Source organism: Toxotes jaculatrix, chromosome 12, assembly GCF_017976425.1.
Source record: "Toxotes jaculatrix isolate fToxJac2 chromosome 12, fToxJac2.pri, whole genome shotgun sequence".
In the NCBI taxonomy this organism is placed as follows: Eukaryota; Metazoa; Chordata; class Actinopteri; family Toxotidae; genus Toxotes; species Toxotes jaculatrix.
In genome coordinates, this window is record NC_054405.1 from 21,143,435 (window position 1) to 21,170,108 (window position 26,674).

Consider the following 26,674-nt stretch of genomic DNA (forward strand, 5'->3'; position numbering starts at 1 on the left):
ACACAACTTTTATCTCTTCAGGGTGGGTGGGCGGTGGCGGGTGGAGGGGAGTAAGTCTATGTGAACTTCATTTCCTTTGTTGCCAAAAGGCACATATACACACGCAGTCACATATATAGTATATAATGCACCCTGATATAAAAGCAGCTGCAGATTCGTCCTTGCATTTGGTCTGAAGTCGTGTGAAGCGATTGATCAAATGCAGTGACTAGTGGTAATAACTACTTACATGCATGTAAAGTGACAGCCTAGACAGTCAAAATGTATTTGATCCTGGTAAATTAACAACCTTGTGAAACATTAGCGTAAATTTGCCCTCGATTTGAGCAGCATTTTAAGTACATGTGTTTGCCCAGGGCCATGAAATCTTACCACACCCCAGGAGATATCCACTATCATGCTGCTTGCCTTGGGCAAAGTGTTAATCAGAATCAGAATCAGAAAAAAAAAAAAAAAACTTTATTGAAATGTAGTGGGATACACACATGCAGTGCACACACACACTCACACACGGATAGATTATGGTGCTAAAAAAAAGTAAAAATAAAAAATTACCTGCTTTCAGTCTGATACATGCATGTCCACACACACTGTTTAGAAGAAAGAAACAGATGAATTCAGAACCCATCACAGTCTTTCCTCTTTACAGTCGATCCTCTTTACCACTAGTTGCACAAATGCCAAGCCCACCAACGTTGACTGAAGACAACGATGGCTGCCACACATCTGTCAGGATAAACTAAAAGGTACTGAAACATCCTCAGGGGGAGTGAGATATTTGTATTTTTTCAGCCATCAAAATTTATGTAGAGTGCCACTCCTGTCAGTTGGATAGTGCGTGGGCTGCTATTACTTCTGAAATATTACCGGTAGTCTATTTTAGCAGAAAGATTGTCAAAGCGCTTCACATGCTACGTACTTTGTGAAAAGGAGCACGTTGCCAACCGAATAAATAGCAGATTTAGCAGTTACATCCTAGTTCAATGTTTCTCAAAGGTTTTCCATGCTGAGAAAGATCATTGGGTTTGTTGGTTGCATAGAGCTGTTTGGTTGCCAATTGCACTGGGAGTTGGGGACTCATATACAAAGGAATTCACAATGTAGATGGCGACTAACAGTGAGGAAAGGGCCACACGCTGCCAGCAGTAGAATAGATGTAGTGTACAGCATGCGGCATCGTCCTGCTGTGGAAATTTTCCTTTTATCTTGAGTGTGAAGTCTAAGACCTGTATGCACATACACACGCAACTGAAACTTAAGACAGCCTTGATTTTTTTTTTAAAGAGTGAAGCTGAAAGTTTAATTAAAAATTTTAACTTAATGTTATGTTAAATTATCTCATGGTGATGTTTCTAATCTAAATGTCATTTTAACATACAGTGTTGGCAGTACATGCTCCAACAGTCTCTATTATCAAAAGGACAAACAGTCCAGCACAAAGAGAGATGCATAAAGAATAGCACCCCCCCCACCCCCCATATTTTACTACCATACACAAACATGAACAAACACATGCTTCACACATCCCCAAAACCTATGAATGATAGTTCCACGTTTTATTGAGCACGTAAGCTATGTTTATTGGACAAATATTAGTCTCAGTTTGAAGAGGCCTTTTCACAGAATCTGATCTGAAGATTTAATTTGGCAGTTTTGACAGTCTCTGTCGAGTCTCTGTCAGGTTGCAGCATAAGTGCTCTATCCATATTTACACAGACTGTTTTATGTATTTATTGCAAGAAGATGTTGCCCCAAGTTTCGGTGACATGTAACATACAGCACGCAGAATAAAATAGGTTATACCATATTGTGTTAAACATCGAGTGGACACTCATCACTCAGTGACCTGAGTTGGTACTTGCTTGGCTGTTAAACAGAATGAGAATCATTATATATCAAAAGCAGCACCCAGTGTGCTCAGAGGTTTATTTTTAACCTTTTTCTTTTTCTCCAAACTCTGACTTCTCAGTTTGAACATGTATGGCAGCTCAGTGGACTCAAATCATAAGACATTGACTCAAGTCAGAGTCACATCAAGAATATGAAAACAGATTCTGCTTTACAAAATCAAAAATTAGTTTCAGCTCTACTTTGACTTTTATGCTAACATCTCTTGACTTTACATAGCCTCAAGTTTTGTGACTTGAAAGACTTGATCCTCTCCCTATCCCCAAAGTGTGAAAATCTCAGCTGATTCTTAGCAGCATATTCGTAAACAGAACAGATATCCAGTCCCGGCTGAAGGTCAGTTTTTCCTTTTTTTAAGTGCTTTTGAATGATTGTACTGATTGTACCTTCATGGCAGGTTTTCTTTTAGTGGTTGAGGATCTACAAACCTCTATAAAGAGAGAGTTTGAGAGAAAAGAGGTGTGGGTTACTGCGGGATGAGAGCTTTCACTGATACTCTTTGTATAAAGAGACATCTTATTTAAGAAGTGACACTTCCTAGGTCCAAACGATCTCAAAGACAGCAGATCAAATAGTTGTTTATCTACACCCAACAGACAAGCAGCAACATTATGATTCATTTAGAGCTGCGAGGAATTTCGAATGAATCAAAAATTCACTTATGACACATATATTTGGATTTTTAGCTTTCTCCTTTTATGTGCACTGCTGCTGTGCACAAGATATCATGGTTTTCATGATGACGTGCAGTACATTGTTCAGTAACTGAACTTATCTAGAACTTTAGGAGAAACATAATAAGTGCATAAAGACCCACAATAAAAGCATTCTTACTGAACATTAAGGTTAGATGCCTTTTGATTTGAACCCTTTGTGATTATAAAGCAGTGTCATCTGACTGGACATCTGTCTGTGATTATTCCATAAAATAGAATACATCACAAGCCAGCATCAAAACTGTAGCATCAAAGATTTTCTCTGCAGATTTCTCACAGTGCCCTGATCCTTAGAATTTGCTGTACAAAAACTATGATCCTTAATTGGTTAAAAAAAAAAAACCCTTGTGGTAAGTTTTTGTTGGGAAAGCCTTTGAAAGAGGCTGTAAAGCGAATTTAGCCCTATTGAGGATGATTTCAAAGCTGCTTTTTTGTATGGTCAGCACATGTGAGAGGTCTTTTATCCTTTCAAAAGGCTTGAGGAATGAGACAGTCTGAAGCCCACCGATTCAGATCCCTATTGTCTGTGCACAGCTCCTCACCTCCAGTGGGAGGTCACACAGAAGGACTGGTACACACTCACAAACATGCACATACAAACACAGACACACACACACACACACACATACTCACACAAAGATTTCAGGCAGCTTATGCTGCATTTACTATCAGGGAGCTGGGATGAAAGTCAAGGTTGCAGCGAAGTTGGAAGTTGTTGGAGTTGGAGTTTTGTGTGTTTGCGAGGGTGTATGTGTGCAATTTTATGTTTGCACCCGCTAAGCGAAGCCTGAACTTGGCCTACAGGCTTTTTGGAGCTCTGATTGTATTGGCTGTCTCCTCACCTCGGCATGTTGTAGCTATGTGTGACAAGCCGGGAAGTGCTGAACTTTTCACCTCTGCTGCATTTTACCACCGTGTCGGTGCACCATGTCAGAGCTTTGTTCTAACACAGAGCTGGACCTTTAAGTGAACTTAGAATATGGAGCTCGAGAGTATCATCTCCATTCTTGATTATACTATTTACGATTTTTCTATTGATCAGGATAGAGAAATACTCCTAGACCCCTTTTTTTTTGCACAAGGAGCTTTGAACAGTGGTACTTCCCTACTGTCATTTATGACCACTGTGATGATAGAGGTGAAGCACTATGCTGTGTGTGCTTTTAACAGCCATACTGCTTCAGCCTTTAAGAGGCATAAATGACTTGAAAGAGCAAATAGCTTTGAAATCGTCCTCAATAGAACTAAATGAGATTTCCTTTCTGACAGCCTACACATAACATTTGCACAAACAGTCCTCCACCTCTGCATTTCCCTCTGCCAGTAAAACACGCACTCTCAAACATTTAGTTTAGCACTCACAGGAATGCCATACATAGTTAAGCATTGTTCATCAGAACACAAAAGCAGAAACAAGGGAAAGTTCCCTCCTCCACTTCTTTTATTCCACTTTTACTCTTTTTTACAATGTTTTCACATCATTTCCATTCATTATTGCAGAACTCCATCCTTTTTTTCCAGCAGTAGGTGGGTAAATTAGCCAGACAAAGCATCCCTCCAAATAGCATCTTTTCTGCCCGCTCGTTGAAGTGGCAGCTATTGAGTGCTATTAGCCTAGTCCTAACACAACCATTTACTTTGCAAACCCTTCCTTTATAACAATGATTGGCTGGCATACTCAGATCCTCAGGGTGATGTGCTATTTTTACAGAAGCAAGAGAAGAAAAGAAAATGCAGTTTAACAAAGGAGAAATGTGAATTTAATCATAGAACTCATGAAAAGATCGACCATGTTATATAGAAAGGCGTAAGATGGTGTGGTTTCTTTTTTTATGAATATGTAAATATTCTGCAACAGATTTGTTGTGAGCATTTGAACTGCACATTGAAAATAATCAAAACACTTTTTCTTCATTGCAGTTTTACAGTAATTGCTCCCTTGGTTCACAGACTTTCCTGTCATACTTTCCAGTTTTTACAGAAAACTGAGCATAGTATTTGGTAGTTAAATTAAAAAAAAAAAATAAGTAGGCGCAGACGCACCACAGAACGTGCAGTATTTTCAGAGAGATCTAAGATAATAAACAATATGTTCACACGTTCACACTTGAGTTATTTACAAAGCAACAAATTCAAACCGTTAATTAGAGACTTTGTTTTATAAAAGGAAAAAAAAACAGGTTCACACCCAGGAGTAACAGAATGCCTTTATGCACTGATATATTTTGCGCAGGTGGTAACAAGCTAAAGGGACAGCAGTTCCGTCTGGATTGGGCCTGGATCTCCTTGGAGAAAGAGTACTACGTGGTGGACGAGGAGGACAAGTTTCTGGAGGTGGTGCTCAGACGGAGAGGCTACCTGGGAGAGACATCTTTCATTGGTGAGTTTGTTTGTCTCTCTTCTGTTCTGTCCCGAGAGGACATGCTTTGTGTTTTTAGCCACACAAGCAGCACAGTTCTAGGGATGGCAATTTTGTTCTGTTGTTGGTGAGTAGGTCCACCACTTCAGTCCAAATTAGTCCAAATTGAAATATCACAACACCTGCCAGATGGTTGCCACAATATTTTGTAGACTACAGGCATTCATGGTCTTTTCCTTTAGCGTGACTGATTTTGAGTGAGATGTCTCAACAAGTAGGCCTATTAATGGATTACCATGAAATGAGGTAAACACATTCATGTCCCCCACAAGATGAATATAATATAATATAGTAAACTGGATGATGCAATGACTTTTCAGAAACTAATGGCATTCGCATAATCTAGTGCCATCATTAAGTCAGTCAAATTTTATTTTATTGTTTCTACTCTTATATTCATCTTGTTGTACAGCACTTTGATGGAAAGCACTTTATAAATAAATGTATCATTATTATTATTATTATTATTATATTTTGTTATTGGACCAGATACTTGCAAAAACTAATGGCATTCACATAAGCCTGTTGTTTGTGTTTGTTCTGATTTGCAAATGCTAGCATGCTACCAAAATAACCAAAAATGTGCTGAGTGCAGCTTTTCAAAGCTGGATGTAGCCTAACATTCATTTAAACTTTCAGTACTTTACATTACTGTTAATAGTAGTTTTTTCATATCTCTATGTTCCTCTTTCCGTGTGTAACGAGCACAAAAGAAGAAATGCACTGAAAATTCTGTCAAAATGCAATGAAATTCAAGAAATAACACAAAAATGTACATCACAATCACCTGGAGTGCCTCTCCCCATTACATATTGGCCTACAGACCAAAAAGCTCTTACAGTTGACGCCAAAAAGCAATTGCAACATTTCTTTTCAACACACAGGATAACCAGATTTATCCTCTGAGCCAAAACAATTTTCTTTGGCCTTGAGTCATTTTGGAGTTTGCAAAAAGAATTTTTTTATTATGAATCTGAGGAGGCTCGATGAGACAGCTGTAAGGACAGTGTGGTGCCCTGTACAGAGATGTAACTCTTTGTTTACGAGCACATATAGGAAAACAATGTCAAGAAAAGTATTTTTTCTACAAGTTGCTGTTACATTACGTTCCAAATAAGACCTTATCATCAGGTTAAGGTGGCTGTTCACCCACCTCAGTTAGCATTTTTATTAGGATGTAAAACATCTTGTCACAGTAGTCAGCAGTGACACCAGGAACATTTTGCCCCTCTGAAGTCTAGAAGTCTAACAATAAATTAATCTTCAGCAAACTTAAAAGTAAAATGAGCATCGTGCCTCTTGTGACACTGGTACAAATTGTAGAGAACACACTGGCGGCTCTGTGATTCTCAAAATTCAAATCTAGCCAGATACACAAACATCAGTGCCAGAGTTTTTAATAAGCTTTTTGACCAGTAGATGGAGGTAATTTGGTGTTGGAAACAACAGCGCAGCATGTTTTGTGCTTATGTCTGAGTGTTTGTGCCGGTACGAAGGTTAAAGGGATGATGATGGTGATGCTGTCCCTGAACGCTCCTCTTAGCCCTGACTTTATCATGCTTCAGCTCGTTCACTCTTGGAGAAGCAGCAGCTGTAAGCAGCTTTTGCTCTCTCCCACCTCTCATCATCATTCTGATCCCTGTTAATCGCTTGGTCAGGTGTTAGCATCACAGTGTAGAAGTGTATGTGAGCTTTAAGACTTGTCTACCTGAGTGTGTATGCTGGCTGGTGTGTGTGTGATTCCTCTAGGGAAGGTTTTGAGTGTATCTCTTGGGCACACATGAAAGCTTGTGTTCTGACTCTCATCTCTTTGCACAGTTGGTGTGTGAGCACCTGGTTATCTCTGACCACACAGAGACACACAGAGACACATACGCACATTCACGTTCAAGTCTGCTTTTGAATGAATATCTAACATGGTATGTCAACGTGCTAAAAAGCATCAGTGTGAAAGTGCTCTCCATCTGGGCCGATGTAGCTACAACATGTTGAGTTGAGGCGTTTTTATGCATAAATTGGTTTGAAGGCAGATTAAAGAGAGGAAATATTTACTTGTAGCCTGTATTTTTACTCTCAGGGATCTTACTCTGTATCACCAAATCTAAGTCACTCTGACAACACTATTTTTTCTTATCTCCCAAATAAAATTTGTATGCTTGCATGGACGTATTTCCATGTATTTGTGTGTCTATATGCCCAGTGTGGATCTGTTCAGGCACAGATGATGAAATATGGTCCAGTTTAGAGCAACACAGAATGAAAAACAGAAACTGATCAAAGTCTAATAACTTTCATAGATTTCAATTTGCTGGGCTGCTGAACAGAAGAATGGAGCCAATGAACCACTAATAGAGCGGCAACAGACTCGAAATGGACAAAATAGCGGGAACACCATACAACTTAATGCAATCCAATACAAGACTGCCACAGTCGCGGTACCACTGATTGACGTTTACGGTCAATTGAACTCAGTTTTAAGGCAGTAGTTCGTGTTGCTGTCAAGCAAATATCTCACTAAGAGTCAATATTGCTGAGGCTCTCCTTGTGTTCTTCTTTGCTAATTTAGCTTTCATGTGTTTGCCACAAGCCTTAATGATTTTGGAGAGTTTTCTCCCTGCGGTAGTGGACAGTTTTGCAGTGTTTTTGATGGATGTGCTTAACTGGCCTCTTCATGAGTTGCCTCATTTTGCCTTGATGTTGGTGATTGTCAGTTAGCTATTAAAGCTGACACGCACTGCTGATGGTACTCAAATTAAAATATGACTCACTTGTGTTGTTGCCTTTGTAATTTTGAGTTACAAGTGATGGACAAAACAGCAGGAACACATTCTGAGACAGGATGTTTGCTTTTAAGAACAGAATCTAAGCTACAAAGGCAGCCTCAAAACTCTCAAACAAAATCTTAAAAATCATATTCTAAACAGATGAACACCTCAGTATTTTTGTAAATCATTTGTAATGTATTGTATTGTAAAACTATTTAAAGTTTATTGCTATGGCACAAACACATTTATAGGTCACCACTGAGCAATGTAGGAACTGCAGTCCTGTTTACACATACAGTAATATCATCAATTGTTAGGCACAGAAAGTAGTTAAACAATTGCAAACATCAACAAAGTCATTGTATTTAATATTCAGTTGCAAACTCTTTGTATCCAGTGACTGTCTGAAGACTCGCACAGGTCAGAAATATATCAGTTTATCAGTAAATGATGTCTTGCTTGCTGATATCCTGTAGGTCCAACACTGCAGCCATTTTCACTTGTTTGTATGCTGCTGCACAGTCTTAAAAATTGGCTGACGTTTAGTCAATAAAAAGAGTGAAAAATACGATCACAATTTCTCAGAGCCCAAGGTTACATAATTCAGTTGATTGTTCTGTCCTAACAACTGTTTAAAATCCAACTATATTGAATTTACAAAGTAGTAAAGCAGAGAAAGGAACCAAATCCTCACATTAGCATGAAACAGCAACTGTTTATCTTAAAAAGGATTATTAGATTATCAAAATTAAATTGTTGCCAATTAATTTAACCCTCTGTTGATTGACTAATTGACTAATTGTTTTAGCTCTTGGGTTATGAGTCCTACACTGTTGAACCAATAGGGATATGAACAATCAAACACCCAAAGTCAGCACTTAAACCTCACAGTCACTGTTTCATTTCAAAGACATTATGCTGAAGTTGAACCAAAGCAATTAGAAGCATCTCTGTGTGTGGTGTGCTAAAGAGGGATATGGGAGATTAGTCAGGGAGATTAAAGATCACAGCAAAACCAGACCTGTAAATGAAAAGAAAATTGATTACGGAAAAAAAAATCCAGTAAATACAAAAAGAAAAAGGAAAGAACAAAAAGCCATAGAGGAATTCAATAGTGTACATGCAGATTGATGGATTAGATACAGAGTGTGTCAGGGATAGCAGAGCAAGGAGAAAGAATCCCAGCCATGTTGTCAGTAGCTTTGCTGATGAAAGCTGGTGTGGTGCCAGGCAGTGGTGGAGGAGAGCTGTTACACATGCTCCATCACAACAGGACATATAGGCAGAGAGGATCAGTGAAGGAGGAATGCGGAGATAAGATCAAGGTTCAAAGATGCCCCCGCAAAGCAAAGCTCAGGCAGAGCGGGGCTGGACAGGAGCATGGGGATCAGATTGGATTCTTCTACCACTGTTTTCGAGGCTTATTCCTTGCTTCTTTGCTTCTTATGAAAAAAAAATCCACACGTGATTAAGATATCAGCTTAATACTTTATGGGTGTATGCCCTCAGCTTCACCTGCTGTGTTCTTCTAATTGAGTTCTGTCACTTTCGTCTCTCTCCTGTGACACTGGTCCCACTGACTTGTCAACCCACTTAACCCGTCTCACTTTCTTTTCTTTTCATCCCTAATCTCTTCTCACCTCAACTCACTGTGGAGAGCACTTGGTCCTTTTGCACCTAACCTGTTTTTTCTCATCAAAGACACCACATCTCTTCTTCCTGCTCCCTTAGAGCCTCATAGCCCTGGGTCTGTGCCATAAGCTGTGTCTTATATTTTTTCTCCACCCACTATCCATTTGACATTCATCCTATATCTACCTTTTTCTCCTGCTCCTCTTTGGATTCTCACTTCCTTGTGTGCATGCTGTATTTGTTCTCTTCATGAAAGCCTTGGCCTCCATGTCTTTCCTTTCCTTTCCTTTCCTTTCCTTTCTGCTTCCTGTCTTCAGTGCTGTATGAGTAATATAAGGAACCCCATGGGGAAACAAGATGGAATTAAATTCTCATTCTTCTTTTTTACTCCTTGCATAAGTCAAAGCTCCTTGATGACTCCTTTTTTCCCCTGGTCTGTCCTTGCTCTGGGAGATAAATGGAAGATAGTTAACAAGGTATACTTTTGCTTGGTTAAGATATATCATCTTATTGTTGTTGCCAAGCAGGGTGGATGGAGAGATAATTCTGTTTCACTAGCAGAGAATAGGAACTATTGCCTCCCTGAGCCATGTTTCTGCAGATCTCCACCTCAGCTGCCTCAGTGTGAAATGACCTTTATGGTATAATGAGCATGAACGTACCTGCAATCATACATTTTACAATGAATTGTACATTTTACATTGAGCCAAATTCAGCTTACCACCGTTTTTGCTTTCAGTAGTGAAATAAACTACAACACAGAACAAAAGAAAGAAAATTCTGTGGCTATAAACAGAATTTGTATGTGTGAGTTGTGTGTGTGTGTGTGTGTGTGTGTGTGTGTGTGTGTGTGTGTGTGTGTGTGTGTGTGTGTGTGTGTGTGTGTGTGTGATGGAGACACAAACACAAGGGACTGTAGCACTGAGGAACAGCACCATAGAGATCAAAAGGACTTGGGTGGATATGTTTCCACCTGCTGAGAAGGAACCCTTGTGCAACTCCATGAAAGGTGTGTCTCTGCCTTCCAGGGAGTCCAGTAAGGGCGGTATAATGAGGCTCCACCCTTTTAAGTTCAACACTTCCTCTTTCCTGTTGGCAGGAAAGAGGAAGTGTGTATGTGTGTGTTTTATTTGATGTGGATCAACTGATCGTCAGGATAGAAAAATAGGACAGATGGAAACCACCTGTTATGAGGACACTTCTCTAGTCTTCGCTTCTTTAGAGTCATAATCCTTCATTATATCAACCCTGTTTTTTTCCGAAATAGCCATACATGCATTCTGTAATTGCCTCTCTATATATTTGTTCTGCAGTCTTCATTGTTATCTGCCTTTCTTGCACAGGATTAAAATCATGCACACGATTACACATCATGTGCATCATTCCACAACAAATGATCCATGCATGTATACTGGCTGGAGATAATTTCCCAAGCAGAAGACCTAACCCAGTACACTCACACTTTTCTCATAATGAGGAAGACAACCAATCATGACTTCGGTAGTAATGTGTCAGACAACACTGCTGACTCTCTTCTTTAGTCTTATACTAAGGGTGATTTGGTGAATCCTCTCAGCCCATAGTTTGGTGTTACATTTCTGACAGAGTAACATCTCAAGGCATCATGTTCATGTTATATGGAATAAAAATCACAATTCTTGAATCTGTATAGTTAAAATGTCCATGTGATTACCACCACTAACCACAGAGGTGACCAGTCAACCAAGATTGAATTTTTGTGGCAATATTTTTGTGGTCAGTATGACTGTATAATTATCTGTTCAACCAAAATCCCGCTCCAGAGCAAGAAAACAACTTCTGCACAAATTGCTGTGAAATTTGCTGTCGATAGTCGTGGCCCTCCTACACCACAAAGCTGAAATTTTAATCTCTGCAAGATAAATATCAAAATCCTGTGTAAGATTTACATGAAATTTCATGTACTCACTGATGCTCTGTACTGTTAGTTATAATCAGTTTTGATTAAGAATGCGGTGAGGTGTTGTTAATTCACATTTCTAGTGTATCTACTTGTGCCAGCCAGCTTTGTATAAGCGGTACCTCAGAAATCTTGACCCATGTTAAGTTGATGGGACCATTCAGCAAGTGAACAAGTGAACCAAGAGTTGTCCTGACTGAACTTCCATTCGTCATGCCTTAGATTTCCTATAAAGGCTTTCAATAGCCCTCAGAGAAGTAGCTTTTTATGTGTGTGTGTGTGTGTGTGTGTGTTTGTGTGTGTGTGGGAATAGTGCAGCTGCAGTGAGGAATATCAGCGTCATTTTTTTTCATGCTGAGAAAAAGTAGACTAACAGAGGGTGTTGTATTTAATTTGATGCTCAAATGTGAGATAGTGCAGAAAAACAGCTTTTTCTGGACTTCTGTCAGTGCTGTTGTTATAGAAACTGGTCCAAAAGATTGAGCATTCAGAGGAGTAATTGAACGACTGATGAAAAATATTGTCGTGCTCAAAACTCACCCATTTACTCCATTTATTCTGCAGCATATTTTGGCATCTTTCTCTTGATAAAAACAAAAAAAATGGCAAAACCCAGAAAGGCAAAGCTTAACATCAAAAGCCATTTATAACAATCTTAGGGCTGGAGAGACAGTGTAAAAAGTTTGTGTTCCTGCATGTGTGATTATTTTAAGCTTATAATTTGCATACAATACTCACCTCTCAGATCTTACTGTGTGTACAACCTAAAGTATCCAGTCTCATCTGCATGCGTTTGTCACCTTGCTTTTTCTCTGTTTGTGCAGGCTTTTGAGTGTCTGAGAAAAGAAAACAAATCCTTTTTATTTTCAGACACATGCATCAACCTGGCATGGATCTGCTCACGTTGTTCTCAAGAGGCACCGTGAATGCAGACAAAGGGATACGAACAACATATTTCCAAGTGTTATGCATTATTGTATGGCTCGTGCCACCTGGATTTCCTTGATGTGTGTTTTATGTGAATCCCGGTGGTGCCAGTAAGCTCTCCTGCTTTGAAGAAGGTGTATCGATGAGCATAAATGTTAGATGTGTCTCTGTAAAGTGGATTCACATGAAAGAGTTATTATAAATGAAATAAGAGATGTTTGAAGAAAACAGAAAGTGACACACACAAACACACACACACACACACACACACACACACACACACATTCACATGCATACCTAACATTTTGTAAACAGCCATGGTAGCTAATCCATCTCAGTAAGGTGAATATACTTATTTAAACAACTTGAGTCAGAAATTCATTTCACACATTTCTGAGGCTCTGGAAGTGATCAGTGAAGAAAAATAGATGCACCGCTCGTTTTCACACCACTCTCTGAACAACATTAAAGGGTGTGAATATCTAATCTGTTTTTCATCTGTTTCTCTCTCCTGCCTGTCACCTTTTCATGGTCGTTTTCTTTGCACTCCGCATCTTGTCTGTCTCATTTTTCCTCTTCTTTTTTTATTTGTTTTTTTTTTTTTTTTTTTACTCATCTGGCCTACTCTCCTTTCTTGTCTTTTCCTTTTCCTCCACGTCCATCGCTGTCTGTATCTCTCAGGCATTGGCACCCAGGATGGTAGTGCAAAGAAGGAGGAGGATTTCAAGGGTAAGTCCCAGAGGCAGGTCCAGTTCAACCCTGGACAGACCAGAGCCACGTGGCGGGTTCGGATCCTGACCGATGGGAAGTACGAACAGGCAGAGACCTTCCAGATTTTGCTATCAGAACCAGTGATGGGAGTGATGGAGTTCCCCGCCACAGCAACAGTTGAGATTCTGGATCCCAATGACGGTCAGTACTGCTCGTGCAAACATTATCTGGCCTCCTCTCAGCACAGAGTTACACCACGGAATATTCTTTTGTGGTGACAGTCAGTGATGGAAAATAACTACTCAAGTACTGTACTTAACAGCAATTTTGCACTTAAGTCCACCACATTTTGGAGACAAATATTGCACTTTTCTCTCCACAACATTAATCTGACAGCTTTAGTTATCATTTACTTTACAGAATTAAATTATTAACACAAAATATTGCCACTTTTATTTTAATAAAAGATGTAATTACTCCTGCTACCACCGGAACAATATCATGGAAGAATTTTCTAAAATTACATCAAAACAGACTACAAAGGCTGAAAATGATTTATTTAATTTTGCACATTTAGTCTGAATATGCTCAGAGGATTTTCTATCTCAAAAGAAACTATTTCTAGACACTGAATACAGATGCAGAATCTAAGGTGTTGGCAACATTCATTCATAACAGGGATACCCCAAAGATTTCTGTATGGGTTCATATGTGAAACTTTATTGGCAGCTGTGTGTTAATTCAAACAGATAATAGAGAACTCTACAGTATAAAGAACAAAATTTATTCTAGATTTATTGATTCTGTATTTTTTATCATAAATATATTTCTTATTCAGTTTTGTGTCTGTGTTCCCTGTGATACATATATTATTAAAAACAAAAATTAAATGCAAACAACATGAGGATTGAAAATACAACTGAATGAAATATATCGAAAGCAGAAGCGTTTGCTTTGCCCACCTGAACAGACAAATGTGACTGCAGATACACTGACTGACATTTATAATTCTCACCACACAGAATCCCAGCTGCCACTCAAGTATTCCTGTTACAAAGCAATGAAAAATACACAGCCCTTTACCATATATCACATTTGTTGTGTGAGGCATCAGTCAACTTGGCACACACAGAATGAGGAATTGTCAATATAAACACTGCCTACTGTAGATATAGTGTCATGTCAAATCTGCCCTCAAGCAAGGAGGAAAAATATAGTTTTGACATGACAGCCAGTAGAGATTTGTTGTGATGTTTGTATTTTTACTGGTGTTTTACTGAGTAGAAGTTTACTTTTTAAAACCCACTAATACAAAAAAGCAGCATAGTTGGAATTACTAGTTTATTTATTTGTCTGTTATTGTGAGGCCAAATCACAGGTCATCAATTGGCCAACAGGCCTCATTTTGGGTGCCTCTCTTTTGAATTTTGTTTTGTATTACTGCTTACCAGTGAACATTGGTCAAACCCTAATGGTTATGTAGGTTTGTGTGAGACAAAACGTGTCTCACACAAACACACACACAAAACAAAAAAGTCAAACAAAACACAAAAAGTGTTACTCTCTGCCGTTTTCGCCCTCCTTGTTCTTTGTGTCTTTGCCTGCAAATTGAAATGTTAATGGAATATTGAGCAGTGCGACAAACTGGCTGCACTGCTCCATCAAGGTTATATTTACTCTTCTGAAGCTTTTACACTCAGTTTTCTGTATGCATTACTCTGCTCCTCAGTACTACTTTTAAGTTATTATAGATGTGTAACAAAGATAACTCTGAAACTTCCTTTATAGCGACACACAACAGCTGCTTTCAACACTCCCATTTGTCTTCTTGTTCTCTCTCCTTCACTATGTCTTGATTTTTCTCTCCCCCTCACATTCATCCTTTTCTATCTATCCTCCCCTGTGGGTTAATTATGGTTTGTGCGGAGGGCAGGGGCTGGTTTGTTTTCTCTCATCCCTCTGGGATTGTCTAATGTGACAGAGATGTGCCACTCTGTACTCTAATGGGCTGGTGAAGCTTTAGCTATGCCTGTGGCGTTAGCTGTACTCCAGCTTCTTTCTCTAATGATGAAAACTGGCTTTGTCTGGTCTTCTGGTTAGCCTGAAGATTCCCTCCCTGGAGGACATGTCAGCAAAGCTAATATCAGCTTTAGAGGACAGAAAGCAGATTGCTAAGCTTTAACCAAAATTGCTTCAAAATTAAGGAGAGCATAACAAGCTGAGTTTGTTCGAACAGCATGGACAGTTTCTGTTTGTCTGTGAAAAGGCCTGGCGCGCTTCTGTGTTGTTTTCTTTTAGATGTGAGAATGCCAGCCCTCTATCACCCTTCCATATTGGCCTGTTACAGCTTTGATTAATAACAAGGGGTGAGCTTGTCCTGTAGTGTGTTTTTTCTGTGGTACACACACTAAGTGCTGCAGCAATAACAAACTTTGTTTAATTACAGGGTGTGATAGCCTGGCTTTCCTCCTCCAAAACCCTATAACTTTCTTTCATATATAATTCATGCACAATGCTGACTAAAGATGAAGGTGGTAGCCTGCTGTTAGACTGTTTGCTGCAAGCAGCAATAGCGTCTTGCCATATTCAATGATATCTTTTTTGCTTCTTCTACAGCAAGGATACTATATATCAGTAGAGCTGTTACTCTACTGCATTTTGCGTCAAGGTCATTCCACTAAATGATGAAGAACTGCACTCTCTGTTGTAATGTTTTTATGTGGAACCACAAGGCCGGCTCCTGTCAGTTCTTGTGTAATTATAGGAGCTTTGTCTCAGTTAGGATGTAAAAATCTGTTGACTAATGCAGGGAACATAAAACGAGGGACTGGATCTTGGGACGTTGGTGCTGCTTTGAACTGTGACACGGTGTTGTGCTGTGTTTGGTTACACTGTGCCACTGGCTGTTGAGCTCTACAGGCTCATTTGTTTTAAATTTACGGTTAAATTTTATATATTTAGCTGATGAGCATAACCAACATTACAAACTGGCAATGAATAAAGTGCGCAACTATCTCAACAACAACCAAACAGTAGAAACAAAATATCCCTGTATCCATGGAATATTCATGAAATTATCAATAATGGAGAAGTTCTGGGCATAGAAATACAAACTTAACAGATTTTTTTCGTTTTTTGTTCTGTATTGTCTTGTTTTTGTTTTGTTTTTTTGGCAAGACAATAACAAGATCAGGTGCGAGTCTCCTCTTTTTTGAACACCCCCTGTAAAAGCGTGTGTGTTTTTTCTCCCCATTAATGTTTTGTGTTTTGTGACTCTGTGATTTCCTCCCGGAGCTGAACTTGACCCACTTGCTTGAAAATTTGCTTTTCTAAATCTTGGGTGGATTTAGAGGCACTTGAAGAGAGAAGTGTGAGGTGAAATGTGAGGAGAAGAGATGTGCAGTTTAAGTGTGGCGAGAGAGAAAAAATAACGGTGTAGTGTGTGTGTGTGTGTGTGTGTGTGTGTGTGTGTGTGTGTGTGTGTGTGAGTGCGTGCGTGCGTGCGTGCGTGCGTGCGTGCGTGTATGTGTGTGTGTGTGCGCACAGTGGTAAGCAGTGGACCCTAATCCCTTGCTATGAGCCTCTGTACCCCCTCTGGAGTGACAAATTGTGGGCACTGACAAAAAGGAGAAATGGATGAGAGGGGAGAAGATTGAGAGGAGAGAGAACGATTTAGGGAGTTACTATAAGAGAAGAGAAATGTTTGACCCCTGCAGTGCGTAAGATTGTCTTATGTTGATGTCTTCATCCCAAAGAATCATCTCAGGTTTTGATCTCTTTTTATGCTGGCTGTTGAATCAAACGTCCAAATTGTTTTTTGTTTTTTTGGGGGGTTTTTTTCAGTTTTTTTTTATGCTGTAGCGTTTGCCATTTTAATGCAAGTTTCTGTGGCACAAGCAAGCCACAAGTGTCTTGCAGTTCCCATCATTCATTCCCTCACTCAAAGACAGTGGGGGACGAGGAACAAACTCACAAGAAGATCTGGGACGAGCTGAAGCACAGTCCACTCTGTATTTTTATTGGTCCCCGTGCGTCCGTGGAAAATAGCTCCAACATTTATTGTTTCTATAATGCCAGTAAGTTCTTTGCTGTGATAGATGATGCTTTCACTGGCTCTAAGTCTCTCTCTCAATCACAAACTCCTCTCAGAGATGGAGAGAGGTGGGAAGAAAGAAAGAAAGAAAATAAGAGAGATGGTTCGGCTGACCCCTCTGTGTACAGAGCAGCCGATGTACGAAACTCCCGGCTGATTTGCTCTGTGGGATGAACTGAGAACCTTGCATGTGTAATTGTCTGCGACACACTAGGCAGTAAGAAAAACTTCCGGAGGGGTCTCTTTGAAGAGCACCTCTGGATGCATCAAACTGAAAACTGTGATGGAGAGTTATTTTTGAATATGAATAAGCACACTACAGGACCACCACTTCAGTAGATCTGAATAAAAAATGTCTGCTGCGGCTCACTAATGCAGCACCAGAACAAAAGCCTGTATTAGTCCTTGATGGCCCAATGTACTGTGGATTTTTTACAGATTGTTATACATATCATTACCCTTTTCTTTTTTCCTCTGACCCCCCTCCCCCCCTCCACTCTTTCTCTCTTCTCCTCCAAACAGAGTCGACTGTGTTCTTCCCTGAACAGATCCACTCAGTGGAGGAAGATGTCGGGGAGCTTTTCATCCCAGTGCACCGCAGTGGAGACATCAGCCAGGAGCTCATGGTGGTCTGCCACACACAGCAGGGTATGGAGTGGCCTTTTTTTCGCCTCATCTAACCCGTTTATCCTCAGTGTACCCTGCCTGCCTGTCTGCCAGTTTTGGTGTTCAAACTGTACAAATCAAATGGTGGAAGTTATTATTCAAAGGCTCCAGGCATAATTTTTGACCACATATATTCATGTACATACCTAAAGAGTTGGAGGTAGATGGAAAATTAGCATTTTATGTATCCCAGATGATCATAATTGAAGTCATCATCCAGTTTTATTGCTGTGGATGCAAACTTTACTGATCCAAAAACACCAAAGCTCAGATTTAAATTTTGATCAGGGATCCTGCATTTAAAGAATCTGTCAGTTAGTTAGAGAATGAGGGCAGGTTTCAGTCTTTTTTTCTTTTTCCTGGTTAGCTTATCTTTCTTTTCATATTTGTGAAGGCTCCACTTAAGTCAGCAGCAGTGCACCGTAATAGAGACAGTTCACACTACATTTACAGTTTCACAAATAAAAAATAGCAGCATAAGCTCAGTAGTATCACAATTAAACTGTTAACAGTGCCCTTTTATAGACATTTATTCAGATTAATGATACAGACTCCACAGCATCTTCATTCTCTTTGTGATAATTTAGATTACTTTCAAATCCTTACTTGCTGCTGGTTAGGGTGACAATGTGTGAAAAGTTAGGGATTTTAGCCTGTATGTTCTCCTTATTCTGTTAAATCTCCTGAATTAGATTTAGACAAAACATGTGACAATGCATTTGCTGATTAGACTAATGAAAGCACTATTGTTAAACAACAAAAGGCTATAATGTTTACCCCACAGGTTTCATTTTGAGAGATCCTGTGGGGGTGGTTGTGTTCTGATATTAAAACTAATGTACTGATTAACCCGATGGGCTTGCTGTAATTAAACGTCAAATTTTCACAAGCCATAATGGATATTTCAACAGTCTAACAGTCTGAATTTGATTGAACTGAAAAGGAAAGTGCATCTTATTACCGATTGTCACGAAGGCTGCTTGCGTAATTTGTTAAAGGTGTTAAAGGTGTTAAATATGTTTTTTTGTTAACTTGATGTATTCAGCCCCTCTCTGAATTTTCCAAACTTCATCACACACCTTTTCACATCAAATTCAGCTGAATACGTGTATGTACATGAAAATTACAAATTCAGATGCAGTGAATCCATTATAGAAAATGTGCCTGAAACTGATCACTCATGATCCTTAAAATGAGAGATGCTGTTTGAAAAACTGTTATATGTCTGATGTCTGATGCCTCTCACAAATACATTATGTTTTAAATATGTAATTTCAGCTGTTTAAATGTTTTAAATGTTGGGCACCCCCCTCCAACTCCTCATACTTGTCACTGTCCTCACCTCTCCTCATCCCGGTCTCTTTGAAGGTTCTGCCTCAGGAACGATTCCCACCACTGTCCTGTCTTACTCGGACTACATCTCACGTCCAGAGGAGCATGGCAGCATCCTTCGCTTTGACAAGGGTGAGCGGGAGAAGCAGTGTCGCGTGGTGATCATAGACGACTCTCTGTACGAAGGAGAGGAGAGCTTCAATGTCACTCTGTCACTGCCTGTCGGGGGCCGCCTGGGAATGCATTACCCCACCACCAAAGTCAACATCTTAGAAGATATGGATGATGGTAAGGCATTTTGATGCTGATAATATTTATGTACAGCATTTCTGTATGTATGTCTGTCAGTCAGTATTTAGATTTTTTCCTGTCCTTACTGAGTTTCTTACTTCCACCATGTTTCTATTTCCTTTGATCTTTCTGTGAAAGTTGGAATAACTTTATAAAGAAAACTTTAAAATCAAGCCCTGGTTAAACACTTTTCCCCTTTAATGTGACGTACCCAAATCACACGGATGAGAGGCCTTGGTGAACTTTGCAAAAGGCATTTTGTCTCCAAAGAGAGGCTGAGAAGATTTAATTTATTTCTTCTTGGTGTGTGCATGTGCATGGCTTCAAGGTTAAACAACACATGCAATATATGCTGACACACAGTCACACATAAACACAGTTTGAGTGTGAATTCACAGTGCTAAAAGTTCTGGTGTTTTGAATTGTCACCAGAGCCTTTATATCACTGAAGTTCTCTTAATTAAGCTTGTTTACAAACTCACTGGGTATTGAGACTTATAGGATAAGGGTGCTGAAGACACCCTGACATAGACCCTACACCCACAGGAGACATATGGAATAAAACTCCCATCTTAGTGTCATTCAGACAGTTTTTAATTACAGTTGAGACTCGCACAGGAGCCCAGTGGGACTACATTATCGCACATGTCTCTGGTCTGCTTTCATCCTGTTACAACATCATATGGACAAAGTAGATTACATCTTCTGAAAGGCAGAGAAATGTGTAGATTTATCTTGGGACAGACAAGCCTGCTGGGAAATACCAATTCCAATCTACAGGCGTTCTTTCACCATCTCACTGTTCTGCATTGATTTACTTTATAGACTTGAAGAGATTGAATGGCTCTGTTCAGGGTTTTCTTGTTAAATGCCATGCTATAGATTATTACAGTAAAAGTCATACTTTCTTCTTCCTAGAGATGAGGGAGCAGTGCTGTAATAGATTTGGGTCAAATACCACCGATGTAACTGAGGGATTGGCATTACAGTTTCAAAGCCATATAGATGGTGTGAAGGAAGTCTTTCCTGTCTATATGCAAAGGAAAATAACTCACCTATCAATCTGACACCTAACTAAACAAATGCAAACTGGTGTCCTGTTAAATAAGTCCAAGTAACACCACAGTGCCATCCAGTATTTTATGATGAGTTCTGAGAAAAATGCATCAACAAATAAATAAGAAAGTCTAATTGACCTACAAAGTATAAATGACTGCTCTTCACTGACAACGATGCAGCAACACGATTTGGCCCTGAATTTATTTTTACGTCCTGTCTATTTGTGTCTTCTCTTACCTCGTTAAGTCGACATCTACCTTATTATTCGTCATAGCCTGTAGCAGCAGGCGAGAGTCTACATTAAGTTGTCATCTTAAATAACTATAAAGAAAAGAAAGGAAAGTGTTCTTCAGGCTCTCTTAGGCAGAGCAAGCAGAGGAGTTACATTAAAAACCTTAATTTAATCGGACAAATGGGTTAAAATACCTTCTGATTTTGATCTCACGGGTTCTTCATCAGGGTCGAAGTAGTGCTCTGCATAGACAGTGCACCAGAGCATTGTAGCACGTAAGGTATCTAACAGAGTACTATAGTATATTCAGCCTGAAAACACATTTATTTGTTGTTGACTCTCTTCCTTTCAGACGACTCTTACTCTTCCTCTTTAGTAGCTCCTTCACTTGGGCATGCATTGTTTGTATTAGAAAGAACAGTGTCAGAGAGGACCTGTCATGCAATGCCAGACTGCAGACTGGGATAAATAAAACAATGAGGACTTAGAACTGAGAACTCATTTAGGGATACAAACAATTGTGCCAAATTGAATATGTGTGGGTGGAGGCATCTGGGGACTAGTTAACAAGAAAGCATGACACACTGTCTGATTGTTGGTAAATTGTCAGAAGACTTCAGTCGTGGTGCCGAGTTCAAAGGAATGGAAATGTGTTTGTGAAAGCCCAACTCCAGTGAGAGACGATTTGTCATTTTTAGCCTCCCAGAGAATAAAACACTGTCTGCCAGTGCTCTGATACCTGCACCCAGGCAGTCGAACTGCAGCCTCCTTCACTTTAGTTCAGCCTCAACACACCAAGGGAAATAGTGCAACGAGAGTTACAGCGCTCTGTGTTTACTTGTGTGTGTGGCTGCCTGCGTCTGCTGTGCGTGTGTGTTTATATGTGTCTGTGTCTGCACCATTAAACCTAAGGTTAGACCTCAGATTCTGCATCAAAGGTATGTGGTGAAAAAAAAAGCACTTGAGCAGCTCTAAGTGTGACTGCTAGTGCTCTCCCTAGCCCCATTTTTCCTTCCCCCAGGTCAAAGTCAAGTTCAGTCTGCTGTTCTCCTTCCATCTATTTCTCCGCTACCTCTGCTCTCGCTCTCTCACACATATAGCCGTCCTCTCACTTTAGCTGAAAGAAAAAGGCCCAGGGGTGTCTGCTAGATTTAGTACTTTATCAGATTAAACTCTACAGTACCTGTCTCCCTGCGTGCCGCGCTCCACATGACTGCACACTTTGACTCAAAGCGAGTGTTGTCATTTCCTTGTACCCTGCCAAAGAGAGAGGACACTCAGGGTCTCTCAGTTGGGTACATATGGCCTCAGCTGAGTTTGTAGAATTGTAGATTAGTGCAGAGTTCCAGTGCTTCATATCAATGTTAGGGCAACCTTACTTTTGATCACACCCCCGAGACCGCAGAATTTCTCACATCATACTGCCCCTTCTGTAAATAAAAAACAGGATTATTTTCCACTTTTAGGTGATTGCAGAAAACTTGGAGGCACTCTGTTTCGCCTATTAGAGCAAGTTCACATTCCATTCTGAAACCAAATTATTTTAATTACAAATTTTTCCCATTGTACATACATGCCATCTTTCACCACATGTCCACTATTAGCAAACAAGCAGCAAATTGTGGAAAGCCCGTTCTTTCACAGTGCTTTCATTATAACTTAAATTTGCCTCCTGTTATATACAAGACTGAATATTAAAATGATCACAAAAAAGGAAAAATATTTCATTTTTAAAGGTCTGAAAAGTTAAAATTTACTATTTAACTACTAAAAGCAAATATTAGAGGATAAGTTGGAAAACATGAACATAAACATGATGTATGTTATGCATTTTTTTTTAATTTGCTACTTTGTTAATCATTGTGTGATCCCTTACTAGAATTAATTCTAACCCCATGCACCAGTGAAAAGCGTCTGCCATGAAGAAAAGCACCTTCGGTTCCAGGGTAACATTTACAGGCAAACTTGTAAGACCTTATTAGTCAGCTCCTTCCTAAAGCAGGGGCCGTTCTTTAGAGGACAGCTGAGAATGCTCTATAAACGATATTTAAAGGTGCAGTGACACACAAATGGCTACAGACACCCACACACAGTAATTATCACAATTTGGCTTTACACCTTCCCCAGCCCTCACACATACTTCAGAGTGGGATAGAGGATGCAGTTCTCACTCATCAGTCGTCACTCAACTCCCTCTCATGGTGTCAAGAATTTGTCGTCCCCGGGCGCAGTCGGGACATGTGTGAATGCAGACATGTATATTAGCACCCAAGCAGAAGTTTCCTCTCTGAGCATAAAAGGAATGTGAGCCAGATTGCTTACATACAATATTTACAGATATGAGGCATGTTTCTGGTATTAGTGTTGAGGCATGCATGAGCATAATGGTAATAATTACCAAAAAAAAAAAAGAAAGAAAACACTCTTACCAGCTCCCACACTGTTACTGTTTACCTGTGTATTTGGTCACTTGTTTTTAATCCACCTACACAATATGTAATTGTCCTTTTACGCTGCAACAGTGTAAATACATCAATTATATTTGCATTACAAACCAGCGCCAAACCATCTTTCGATGGAAAGGCTGCACTTGATGTATGGTACTCACTTGAAATTGTCAAGTTCAGAGTCAAAATGCAGTAATTTTCTTCCGTCCCTTCGTTATGTATACTATACTTAGCTTTTGCTATCTGGCCCAGTTAAAGTATATAAATAAAATATGAAAGCTCATATATCAGTAAAGTAATATTCAGGAAAAAAAAAAAAGTACCTCTGGACTGTTTGATCATGACACAAAAAAATGATAATACGAGTGCTATTTTTGGATCATATGCCAGAATATGAGAAAGGAGCTGAGTGAGAGAGAGAGTGCGGCAGCTTAAAACGGAGACAGAAGAACTTTTATTCTGTCAGTTTTTTGGACTTGACAGGGGGGTTTGCGAGAGATGAAGCTGTCAAATACACATTGGACTGCCTCCACTTTGCTGCCTCAGGAAACAATGCCAGTTCAAACAAGCCTTTGAGCAGTCTAGGGGGCTGCTTCCTCTCCGTCTCACCATTTCACTACCATACCACATTCAGAGAAAGAGACACAAACACATATGAGCACACACACATTGTTTCTCAGTGCTAACTTTTTTTTTTTTTAATCTTCTTTTGTTGAAACTACTTAGTGGTTTCTGTCAGAAGAATGATAACAATGAGGTTGGATGAGAGGCCAAGAAAGGTTGAAAGGTCATGGTTCCCTGCAGTTTAACTTCAAACTAATGGGCTGTCTCTTTTTGATCTCTGTGTCCAGCTCCTGGCTTTACAAATGAGTCATGTCAGAGTGCGGGTGGCTGCTGACAGGTCTAATGTTATTGTAGGTGTACGCATAAGACGAGAAGACATGTAACATTAACAGTGAAGAAAAAGTAAATTTTCAATTACAGACCCCAAGGACAGGATCACTTGTTTGAATAGCATGGAAATTATTACCAAGTGCTGCTAATTTCATTTTTCCTTTTTGCTTTCTTTGCTCTCCAGCTCCAGTGTTTTACTTTGGAGAATTAGAGTATCATGTGGATGAGAGTGATGGATATGTGGAGGTCAAAGTATGGAGGACAGGGACTGATCTGTCCAAGACTGGCACAGTCACTGTCCGCTCTCGCAAGGCCGAGCCTGTCTCTGCAGAGGGTAAGCTCATACAGCCAAGCAAGTGTTGCTTGTGGCTGATTAGGAGTGATTGAATTTACCAATAAAACAATCTCCCTGCATTTGTATGTCTTCTCAAAATCTTATCATTGTAATTTTGTCTGATCTTTGGTCCCACTTTCTGTCCGTCCTCCAGCTGGAATTGATTATGTGGGCATCAGTCGTAACCTGGACTTTGCTCCGGGTGTCAGCATGCAGACGTTCAAGGTCACCATTCTGGATGACCTGGGACAGCCAGAGCTGGAGGGGACTGAGAGCTTTGAACTGGTTTTGCGTATGCCAGTGAACGGCATCCTGGGAGAACCTGAGAAGGCTACAGTCTTCATCAATGACTCTGTGTCTGATTGTAAGTGGTATGATTTTGTTTTACTTAGAATCTTTCTCACTGTTTTATTAGTGAAAATGGCCCAAGTGTTTTTGAAAGCCTCATAAAGTATTGTCATAGAAATGTGTTTTGTCTAGCTTATCATGACAACTTCTTTACACTTTTACACAATTTTACTGCTTTTCTAAACACAACTTAATAATTCATTTATCAAATTTCTTTTACTGTTTATTCATAGTTTCACAACATTCAGTCAGATTAAAAAACAGTCAGTTAAATTCAGCACAGACAGTATGGAGGACATTATTACTGCTTTTGTCACATGTGATGATAGAACTGTCCTGTTGACTGACAGTGCCAAAGGTGCAGTTCCGTGAGCCGGTGTATGCTGGAGAGGAGAGTGACGGTCAGATCAAAGTGACAGTGTACCGCAGTGGCGACATCAGACACAAATCCACTGTTCGCTGTTATACCCGTCAGGGCTCTGCACAAGTTGCCTCTGACTTTGATGAACGGCCCAACACAGATGCATCTATCATCACTTTCTTACCAGGTACTTCTGTAATCACACAAGTACACCACGTTTTTTTTCTTTCTTTCTTTCTTTCTTTCTTTGTTTCCTGAGAGTTGACACACTTTTAATAAAATAAACATCCAGGAGTTTTCAGTTCTTTGTCACATCTTTTTTTTGCAAAATCAACAGTGCTTTGCAGATACAGCAAGGGCTTGCAAGTTTAACTATGCTCCACACCTTACCTACTGTGGTGTCAGTTTCAGTATTTTTTTTTTATATGCTGTTAAATATATTTCAACAGCTCCTAAAAACTCTGGAGGAACTGAGCAAATGGGGAAATAGTTAAAAATACAATGCTATATGCTATAAAACGAAAAAAAAAAAAGAATTATTGTAAAACTTGTTTTATCCTTTCTTCCACCTCAAATTTTTTGACATGCCCCGTCATCACCATCCTGCTTTATACTCTAGGCGAGGCGGAGAAGCTGTGTATTCTGTCACTAGTAGATGACACGTTGTACGAAGAAGGAGAAGAGCTGCGGTTGGTCTTAGGCAACCCGAAGAGCGACTCACAATTTGGCGCATCAGTGGGAGCTTTGAATGAGACCCTGGTGAAAATCAAGGACACGGCTGACAGTAAGTGAGATGGAGACGGTGGTGGAGGAAACTCAGATCACATATATGGTAAAGCAAAAAGTAGTTAATTAATTTTTTTATTTATTTGGACAGTTGAAGGGTTCTGGGTGATGACTTTGAAACATATGGTAAATATATAATAACATATGGTAAATATGTAATAACATATTGTAAAAAGGAGTTGTAAGTAAAGGATTATGGCCGTAATCTATAAATGTGTCAGCATTTTATCTTATCTCTGTCCCTTTCTGTGCACCTTAGAGCCCATCATCCGTTTTTTGGAAACCAAGTTTAGCGTTAGTGAACCGAAAGAGGCTGGCGCCGTGGCAACTGTGAGGATTCCTGTGGTACGAGTGGGTGACACATCAAAGGTATCAGTGGTCCGCGTTCACACCAAAGACGGGTCAGCTGTCTCAGGAGAGGACTACTACCCCGTGTCTCAAGGTAAACCTTACATAGATCGTCTTATGGCTCTCAGGGTTCCAGGTACAGTGTGACGTTAGTACAAAGTTATTTGTACAAAAAATATTGCCCTGAAACATCAACTATTTCTTCTTCTGCTGCTGCTGCTTCTCAGCTTTTATTGACACATGAGTATTATAAGACCATATGCAAATAATTCATGAACACACTCATCAATGAATCACACAGCAACATCTCGAAGTGGTCGAAAATGTCACAAGATACATTACTTTTGTTCTGTCTTGCAGATATCCCTATACAATCCTGTTATGCCTCTGTAGCAGCCAATAAGGGAACAAGTGTTACAAGTGTGAAACAAGGTTCCCTATAGGAATGTTAAGCTAATGAAAGTGG

At 39.8% G+C, this 26,674-nt stretch overlaps 1 protein-coding gene across 2 annotated transcripts in view; it reads left to right on the forward strand.

Moving 5' to 3' along the window:
* Window positions 1-26,674, forward strand: part of frem2a (FRAS1 related extracellular matrix 2a) — a 51,596-nt gene that overhangs the window by 14,894 nt on the left and 10,028 nt on the right. For both annotated transcript variants that reach the window (XM_041051637.1, XM_041051636.1), the window contains exons 3-11: window positions 4,858-5,004; window positions 12,988-13,218; window positions 17,633-17,758; window positions 19,145-19,396; window positions 24,216-24,365; window positions 24,520-24,729; window positions 25,064-25,261; window positions 25,694-25,858; window positions 26,120-26,302. In XM_041051637.1, coding sequence (XP_040907571.1) covers window positions 4,858-5,004; window positions 12,988-13,218; window positions 17,633-17,758; window positions 19,145-19,396; window positions 24,216-24,365; window positions 24,520-24,729; window positions 25,064-25,261; window positions 25,694-25,858; window positions 26,120-26,302 — 1,662 coding nt within the window. The remainder of the gene's footprint in view (window positions 1-4,857; window positions 5,005-12,987; window positions 13,219-17,632; window positions 17,759-19,144; window positions 19,397-24,215; window positions 24,366-24,519; window positions 24,730-25,063; window positions 25,262-25,693; window positions 25,859-26,119; window positions 26,303-26,674) is intronic.